This window comes from Montipora capricornis, chromosome 5 (genome assembly GCF_036669925.1).
Source record: "Montipora capricornis isolate CH-2021 chromosome 5, ASM3666992v2, whole genome shotgun sequence".
NCBI classification, from domain to species: domain Eukaryota; kingdom Metazoa; phylum Cnidaria; class Anthozoa; order Scleractinia; family Acroporidae; genus Montipora; species Montipora capricornis.
The window spans coordinates 21,054,223-21,064,222 of NC_090887.1; the positions used below are offsets into that span (position 1 = coordinate 21,054,223).

The following is a 10,000-nucleotide window of genomic DNA, read 5'->3' on the forward strand; positions in this document are numbered from 1 at the left end:
TTGCAACAGAAATCTGGAAATACAATATAGATTTTTGTCCGTCCACTTTCTTTGTATTGGTTTTTTCACTTTTATTTGTGGTATCCACCCTTTTTTTTTTTTTTTTTTCAATTCAGATGGCTACATTTTGCAATTATACCAGAAGAAAAACCTCTCAGAGCAGAGTAGAGAGCCAACTAAACTTAACCTACATAGGGCACTGAGTGCACGAGTCAAGCTCAGGATCATTATAATGATGAAAGGAGAGCGCTCTCACAACCTGCGATAACCCTGCTGTGCCAAGGAAAGCTTGCATGCAAGTGTATGGTCTTGTTCATAATCATTTAAAAAAAGAACCTGTCACTTGAATTTGTATGTTGCATGCTTGATTGTTACCACTATACAAACACTGTCAACTCTCCTACCCCCCTCCCCACCCCCAGATTTTTTGAAAAGACAATTACAAGAATCTCCTGCCCCCAAGAAAGCCAACCTCTACATGCTGATTGATTAGCTTTGGGATAGGGGCTTTTGGTGTTGGTTCAGGGCCTCATGTGCTACAGTACAAGACAAGAAGCCATCACAGGTGACCCAGGAAGGGGACACCATACCCATTGGTGCCCACTTACAGGTACAGCGATGGGTTGAAAAAAAAACCGTACAAAATCAACTTTTTTTCGTGAAATGAGGGAGAGTAACAGAGGGAAAATCCACAAAACATTGGCCAGGGTGATTATAGAGTTTTAAGCGACACGAGACAGCATCTGAATACAGTGTGCAACCCTCTGATTTGAATACAGCTGTTTCGAGAAAGGTTGTCCAAAAGAAGCGTGAAAGCGTATGCGACAATGCCAAAAGGGATTATGGTAAACTTTAACATACGTCTGCACGTACTGCCACTTCATCAACACTATATCCTAAGAACTCTTTCATCCAACTAGCTCGCCATAGTAGGGCTTCACTGTCCGGTCGTGGCATCTTCGATTGCAAACACTCTTACGCTTCTTTTGGACAAGGTTTCTAGAAACAGCTGTATACAGTGAAGGGATAATCAAATTGCTGGCCATATTGGCGTGTAGTTAACTTTGCTGAACTTAATTACAATGTAAAGTACATGTATACACGTATTGTATAAAACAATTATTAATGACCAACATGTACTCTAAGCTTTATTTTATTCTAACGCCAGACGATTCTATCCGTACCTGGAAATGCAATGAAAGACCCCTTCTTGAAACTACGGGTCGACAATTCACACAGAGGCTTGTCAACTTCGGCATCAGCGTGGCACTTGCATGTGAAACCACCTCCTGCGTCCTTACAGGTTCCACCATTATGACAAGGATTTGCTTTCAAAGGACTTCCAGAAGCTTTAGAATCAGAAGGGCACTTACTTCGTAAAAAATCAATTTCACAGTTTTGCCCAGTCCTTCCAGGATTACAAATGCAGGAGTAATTACCTTCCACACTCACACACTTTCCATTTCCCATACAGGGATTTGAGTAGCAAAGATTTACTTCTTTATCGCACTTCTCGCCTTGATAATTCTCAGCACATGGACACCTGTAGGACTCTTGGGCACCAACTGTTCGAAAAATGATCTTTGAGGAATTGTACGTAAGTGACTTGCTTGTGTGTTCCAAGTACGACAAACAGCTCCTCCAAAATCCTGGTTGTAGATCGTTGCAGACTTCTTGGACACATAAACTATCTTCAAAAGGAAGTAGTTTCACCTCTGCTTTCATCGAGATCTCCAACATGTTAATGTAAATCATATCTCGAACATAATCAGCTTTGTAAAATCCAAATCGGTTGCGGCTGCTATCAAGTCGGTACACAGCCAGCCAAATCTTAAGTTGGGAAATATCGTCATCCAGGGGTGAGGTAGCTTTGATATCCTTGGAGTCAATATTAAAAACTGCAATTTGGTCAAGATTGCAATTGAGGACGTCAGAAATTGCTCTTACCAGCTTTTCATATGAAGAATCTAAAAAGCCACCAATGGTTGCATCATAAATATCAAGTGTTACACTGTTGTTCAGCATTGCTGTTGTTACTGACGTGACCATTATCTGTCCATTGGCTCTGACAGAGTTGACACCATCAGAAACACGTACTACCATTGTTAGAGGTTTCCGTGTATTCGTTAATGTAGAACTGAGCTCAAGATAACCAGTTGTCCTGTTAAGAATTACCCAATCACCTTGCGTCACTGATTCAATCTCATAAACAAGACGGTCAGACACATCTGGGTCGTAAGCTGGTATCTTGAACTTCGGCCGTGTTGGGAATTTGTTATCCAAGACATTGATTACCATAAAAAAGTTCTGAAGGACAGGCAGGTTATCATTCACGTCAGTCAGTGTTATGTTTACTATTGTTTCAACAAAATAGGGTGACGATGTTGCACGAACTCTGAGGATGTACTGTGACCTGGTTTCATAGTCCAATTTTGTTCGAGTTTGAATCAATCCATTTGTTCTAATGCCAAACGTGGGAGGGTCATTGCCAGAAATTATACTGTAGATTATAGGATTACCCTGAACAAGATCTTGCGAGACAGCTTTCACTTGCAGCACATCAGAGCGTTCCTTAAGGTCTTCCCTAATTAACACAATGTAGGGGTCCTTTTCAAATTTTGGTTTACTGTCCCGTACATCCCCCAGTGTGATCTTGACTTTCACAGATGAGCTCAGTGGAGGTCGTCCTTTGTCAGAAGCTATCACAGTCAACTCATACTCTGGAACAGTTTCTCGATCAAGCCTTGATTTTGTGCGAATTACCCCTTGAGTACTATCAATCTGAAAAGCACCTTCGCCATCACCTAATACAAAATAATTTGATACAAAATAGAGTATTAATAATAATAATAATAATAATAATAATAATAATAATAACAACAATAATAATGTAATAATTAACAATAATTTATTCTACGACGGCACGCAGGATATGAAGTGACAGATAAGTTGGTTATAATCATTTTACATCCAGCGAGCCTGGGTGGAATAATTATTGTTTTATTAAAAACTCTATGATCAACAAGAGGAAGAGCAATAGTGGCACAGTCGGTTAGTGCGCGGCCTTGGTGCAAGAGGTCCTGAGTTCGATTCCCGGATCTCACATCCTTGTTTCGACTTCTTTCCTTTCTGTGTAGCTTAAGTAGCTTTAAATACCCGTAAAACGGAGCACTGATGGAGAGGGGGGAGTAAAATGAGCACACCGTCAACCTCAGCTTTGTCAGTTGAATTCTGTTACGAGTTATTGATGTTAAATATGGTTGCTTTACTTTTGCTTTACTTTACTTTAATTAATTTAAGTATTGAACCAAAACGCGCCCCACTCTGGCCGCACTTTTTACTCGTTACACCTAATTTTGGTGTCTTCAGCACATTGCTGAAGCTCTCTATAGGTACCGGTGGTCTTAATTGAATACGTTGGACACCCACTTTGACTAAGTGTACTTAGTCGATTTCTTATCTTTCAGTGTAGCTTAAAAAGTACAGCTGTAGCTTTAAATTCCTGTAAAATGGGGCACTGATGGAGAGGGGGGAGTAAAATGAGCGCACCGTCAACCTCAGGTTTGTCAGTTGAATTACTGTTACGCGTTATCAATGTTAAATATGGTTGCTTTACTTTACTTTACTTTAACTCTTCCATTGACCTTATTTCAAAATGGCCGCCATTTTAGTATTCTTTTGTTTGATTGCAAATTGCCCTTTTGGCCTCGGTCAAGGTAAAATATTCTTTTGAATTTTGCGTTGAGGCCAAAAGGGCCAATTTGCAATCAAACAAAAAAATATTAAAATGGCGGCCATTTTGGAATAAGGTGTATGTATTGTTGACTAAAGCATCAATTTCTGCCTCAGTCAATTCCGGTCCAAAACGGCTTTTGTCAGCCATTTTTTCTTAGAGCTGCAAAAATGTTTTCAGCTTGCTTTATTGCTGACACGTTCCTTAAGATACAGCAGGTATATAGGAACTGATGGCCTGTTGTCGCTGAGCCAATGAAAATGCTTGAAATCTGGTATCCGTAGTTCAGTTTTCATTAATAATAATCAATGAACTTGATTTTACTGTTAATTATTCTTTAGCAATAACGGCAACAATTGGGGGCACTGTACATGTACCCAGAAATCAATTCAAATCAATTCAACTCAAAGCCGGAGAACCCACCGAAAAACCTCTCAGAGCAGAATAAAGAAAAGACAAACTCAACCCACACGTCACACAAGTCTGGGTATCGAACCCGGATCACATTTGTGGAAGGCGAGTGCTCTCACCACTGCGCCAGCCCTGATCCTCTGCGTACTCTCCCCGCCACAGTTGTTCAAAAGGTGGATAACGCTATCCACTCCAGGTAAATCACTACCCATTGGATAGTGCAATTGATTTCACTATTACTTATCCACTGGGTAGTGACTTATCCGGCGGATGGCCCTATCCACCTTTTGAACAACTGTAGCCAGGCCCCTGCTGTTATAAAGGTGGATATATCATGCTACCTTCAAGACAAATCACTATCAAAATAGGGAAGTGCTGTTAAAACCAATACTAAATTATCCACTGGATAGCAATGGGTCCAGTTCAGCAGTACCACCAACCAGTCAAAAAGTGGGACCTGCAGATCTGTATTGTTCAAAAGGCCAATTGCACTGTTCATGAGACAAACCACTATCTGGCAGATATGCATTGTGAAAACTGTTATCTTCTTTAGAGTAATTCATCCACTGAATATCAAATTATGAGGTTCAAAGGGAACCAGTATTGCCCATAACTACATGACTGAAACAAAGTTCAGCCACAAACAGTTTGTTTTCCATCTTTTCAATGAAAGTTTACTTATGCACTCCAAATACATGTAGTGTGTCACTGACATTATGGTGGAAATCCAAATTTTCAAACCTCCTCTAAAAATCAGGAGTTCTAAAAAATCAAAAGTGGGGTTAAATAAAACCAGGTTTAAATTACTGTGGTATCATTTTTAAAAATGCAAGATGGCAGAAAAGAAGGATTTAAAAACGCAACTGAAGGAGTGAGCTCCGATTATATCCATGGTAACTCAGCACCTCAATTGTGCGACAACTGCATTATGCACACAGTTTCTTGTGACTTCAATGACAGATCTCTCATTTGCTTCGTGCAAAAATGTATAAGAACATTTTCTCTAGAACTTGGGTGTCCATGTAGCCTAAACTGGTTTTTGTTACTTCCTGGATTTTCAAAGTTCAAGAAATCGAACATTTTTGAAGGAATAAAAGAACTAGTTCAAAATGTTGAGAGTAAAATGGAAGTGTCAGACCATGGTAAACCCATGGAAACACCTTTTAGAGTTTCAAAAAATCAGAATTCCACTGTAGTAACATTGCAATGACTGGTACATACAGTTACAAGTACTGTAGTTGAAAGTTTTCTTACTAAGTTCAAATTTCAGCTTTACAACAAGAACGACAAATGTGAGTCTTCCTTACATGTATTATTCACATCTTTTCATGCAAGCCAAAGGCTGTAGATAGCTTTTCTTGACATCTGATTGGATAGTGTGGCGCACAATAGATTATCAATGTGAATAAACTGACAGCAGTCACACTTTCACACTTTTATAGGGTTCGCACACTTTTTCAGACCAAAAATTCAAGGACTTTTCGAGGACTTTCAAGGGCCAAATTTTGAAATTTCAAGGACCTCTTTTTTATTTACGTCGATGAATTTACCCATAGCAATGGTCTGACAGTACAATTCTTCCTCATTTTCCGTAACGAAGATGCGTGAAAATACTGCAAAGGCACTGGTAACCATTCTCGACCCCACAGCTTGTCGCGTTTGTATGACACGACTCAAGGGGCTGATTATTTTCACTGAAGTTTTCAAAGATTAAAAATGCGGGTCAGAAAAAAATTCAAGGACTTTCAAGGACCAGGAATGAAGAGCAGAGATTTTCAAGGATTTTCAACGCCTTGAAAATGCACTCTCAAAATTCAAGAGTTTTCAAGGGTTTTCAAGGGTTTTCAAGACGCGTACAAACCCTGACTTTTAAGACTCTTACTGCAAATTTTTTTCACGAAAAAAATTTCTTCAGGGATGATGCAAAGGGTTTAAACTCCTTTTAACTTACCATCAGCTGCAAAAAAATATGTAACGGCCTTATTTGAACCATCGTCACCATCAACAGCTGAAACTTCAAGGACTTTTGTTCCTGGTGGGACATTCTCCAGGATTGATTTTGCATAACTAGATTCCAGGAATCTTGGTTTGTTGTCATTCACATCTGTTACAGTCACATGAACTTTTGCCGTCCCTTTTAACCGAGGGTTTCCATGATCGGTTGCACTGATAACAAGTCTGTACTGTGGGGTTGTTTCTCGGTCCAATGACCTTGCCACGGTTATTTCGCCAGTGTTGGAATTAATGCTGAAGTCCTGCTGTGATTGCTCAAAAGCATAAGTGAGTTTTGCATTCAAACCCTCGTCATCGTCAGTTGCCGTGACAATAAGGACCCTACCACCAACTTTAGTGGCCTCGTTAATCTGCTGCTGGTAAATTCTCCGTAAGAAAATTGGTTTGTGGGTGTTGGAGTCTGTAACATTGATACGCACAATAGCAGAGCCCACTAAGCGACTGTCTCTTGCTTTCACAACCAAAGAATAAAACTTGGTTTTGCTATAATCCAAGCGGCACGATAGTGTAATCGCTCCAGTGCCAGAAATTCTGAAACATGGGCGCTGACTAGAATCCCTAGACTCCAGAGTGTAGATTATGTTACTTTGACCAAGATCTGGGTCAGTAGCGCTAACTTGGAGTACAGCTGTTCCGAATCGAGCTTTCTCTTCCACTGATCCATAGTAAACAGATTTTGAAAATATTGGAGGATTGTCATTAATATCACCCACAGTCACAGTCACTTTGGCTTGGCTGCTCTTTGGTGGAACACCTTTGTCCTCGGCTTTCACCTGGAAAACATAGCGATCTACAGTTTCCCTATCTAGTTTCTGAGTAAGGTACAAGTCGGCAGTTTGACTATCTATGCCAAATGGTAAGCCAGTTTCTACTAAACTGTAAACAATTTGTTGATTGCTTCCATAATCAACATCAAATGCTTGGATGCGAGCAAACGTGTGTCCAACATTTTCTCGTTCCGAGACCGTCTCTTGAAAATTCGAACTCGCAAATTGTGGAGCGTTATCATTTACATCAACAAGGAGTATTTCCACCGACGTTTCGTTATACAACGGGGTTTCACCCTTGTCCTGTGCCATGACGAAAAGTGTGTGAGTGGGAGCATACTCGAAATCAAGTGGCTTGCTCACTTTAATTCGACCATTAAGGCGATTAATGGAAAATAGTCCCAGATCATTGCCACTACTGAAACTGTATGTGATTTCTCCGTTGGTACCAAGGTCTTGATCAGAGGCACTGACAGTCAGCACAAGTTGCCCAGGTTTGATATCTTCCCGTACTGACTCAGTGTATTCTCGCTTTGTAAACTGCGGGGTACAATCATTTACATCGGTGACAGTTATGCGAACAGTGGCTTGACCCGTTTTGGGTGGCGATCCTTGATCACTGGCCTGAAGTGTAAGGGAGTACTGCGAAACTTTTTCGCGATCAAGTGGTTCATCGACAGTGATTTTACCACTGCTCTCTCCAATCTGAAATGCTTGATTGACTCCAGCCCTATTGACGATACTGTAGCGAATGTCTGCATTTTGACCCGCATCCGAATCACGAGCACGGACATCAATGACAGTCCCCCCAACATACAAATCCTCAGGGATAACCTCGCTGTAAGAGGATGCCTCAAATGCAGGTGCGTTATCATTAACGTCACCAACATTAATTGTAAGATCTGCCTCAGCATATAAAGACCGATGCTGTTCATATTCTGCTGTGACACGAAAAAAATGAGCTGGCATTTTTTCCCGGTCTAGGGTGTTCAGAGTTGTGATCAGCCCAGTGTCACGATCCATGGTAAAATATGATTGACTATCCAAATTCTGAGTGGCCGCCATTCTGTAAACAATTTTGCCCGCTCTACCATCATTTGTGTCGCGTGCATTGACTGTGCTAACACTTGATCCAACAGATGAATCTTCGCTAATAAGAGCTGTTAAATGAGAGCTGGAGAAACGTGGGGCAGACAGATGAATTCTCCGACGGAATCGCAGGACCTTCTTGACGACATCATGTTTGCAATCAATAATCAACTCAATTCTTACGACAAGTGATTGTTTATTTCCTTCGCTGTATGTCGCCGGAAATAAGAGTTCTATTTCTAAAGTTCGCTTTTGAACTTTGAGTAAAGATCTCCGAAGAATTAAATAATTTGATTTGGCGCCAATTCTAAAATACTTCCTTGAAAATTTGTTTCCTAGTCTCATAGACGTAGGATCTAGCTTTAATCCACGCAAATGAGTGAAAATGTGCCGTAGATGAAAAACTCGTGATCCAATGAGAGGTGTACATTTCAGTCTACCACGAAACTTCAGAGCGCAATTTTCCTCAATGACTGTCACTGTTAGAGGACTTAAAGACCTTTTAGTTGGTCTATAAATAGATGTTTTTTCTACAAACAACGTGAAAGGATTAAGCTGTAGTTTCTTGCAGTTTGGTTTATGAGCCATACGCACCAGCCCATCGCTTAAATCAACAGAAACAGAGAGACGTTGAATGAAGCTTGATGATTCCTCTTCTCTTGACTTTTGCAAAGAGTAGTTTGTCCATCCAGCTCTACTTAGATTAGCTAAGAGAGTGCCTGGTTTTGTCGATGAATAAATATTAATTACTGCTCCATCCACTTGGTGGTAGAAGCTCATTTGCTGAACAATAAACACAAAACTCAACCAAAAAAGTTTGAAAGGAGCCATTTCGCCGCGATGTGTTATATCACAATTTCGCGAAAGAAGTGTCCATCACAAGCGATACGAAAGTCGAGCTTCGCACCTGCAGCGGGGATTCAAATCACAATACACCATCCTTAAAGTTTCCATAAACACAGCTAGTGGTAAAATTGAGCCCTCATTATCAAACACCACGAATAATATCGCATTGATCTTTTTGCTTAGCACGGCTGTCGGCAAGTAGGGCAATTTCCGCTTGATTGACAAGTTTTTCTAATTCCATGCTATAATTGGCTTACAGAAGTCACGTGCTCTCTTTATCTCGCCGCGGTTGAAATTGAACAGTTTGCAGACAGTTTGCATGACAATCAAAAAGTATGTGATCTTTTGTGCAACACATTTTACACAAACAATGATGTCATGTAAAACAACTGCGCCTCAAGGTTTGAATTCAATAATCCCTTGTACAGACAGACGCAGTCTTCGAAAAGTCGGATCATTGAAAACAATTTCCTTCGGAATTCAACAAATCTATGAACAGGAAGCGATATGATACAAAGGCGTGTAGAGTTTATTTCTTTCAAACAAAATATAAGTTTAGTCATAAAATTCTAACCTCCACAAAGAAGGTCTCGCCGGGTCAGGAGTTGGCAAATAGCTATAATTTTTAATAACAAGTTTTTGAGTGTCATAAGTTTATTTTAACAATAACTGTAAGGTTTGTATAACAACGGTATTGGTGATAAAATTTGAGTGTTGAGAGATTTTTCAAGAAAGCTAATTGGGATACCAACAAAACTAGGGTGTACTTGTAAACGTGTCACCACATTTTTTCGTGAAAGCAAAAGAGAAATGCAGCGGTTCACTAATTTAATTTTATGCATTAGCGGAGGGTTGACTTGTGAAATCGTCGTTGCTAACAATCCGCTCAATTTTGAACAGGTTAAATGAGCGATGATATATTTTAAGCATAAGATCACGATTGACTATTTTGTGAAAAAAAACGTGCTTAAACAGGTCTCCGTGTTGTTTGAAGACAACGAACTTTCTCAGTTGATTCAAATGGACTGAAAATTCCTCGTGTGTGAAATGCAAATTTTAAGCCATTAACGACGCCATTAACATTTTTTAAAGTAACGAGAAGTCACGTTCACTGATCATGTCGACCAATTTATGTATCGGT

At 40.1% G+C, this 10,000-nt stretch overlaps 1 protein-coding gene across 1 annotated transcript in view; it reads right to left on the reverse strand.

Moving 5' to 3' along the window:
* Nucleotides 1–9,051, reverse strand: part of LOC138049882 (cadherin EGF LAG seven-pass G-type receptor 2-like) — a 63,222-nt gene extending 54,171 nt beyond the window's left edge. Inside the window, exons 1-2 of the mRNA XM_068896351.1 lie at nucleotides 6,096–9,051; nucleotides 1,185–2,804 (exon numbers count right to left, since the gene is read on the reverse strand). Of these exons, the coding sequence (XP_068752452.1) occupies nucleotides 1,185–2,804; nucleotides 6,096–8,844 (4,369 nt within the window). The 5' untranslated portion in view covers nucleotides 8,845–9,051. The remainder of the gene's footprint in view (nucleotides 1–1,184; nucleotides 2,805–6,095) is intronic.
* Nucleotides 9,052–10,000: the final 949 nt, after the last annotated feature.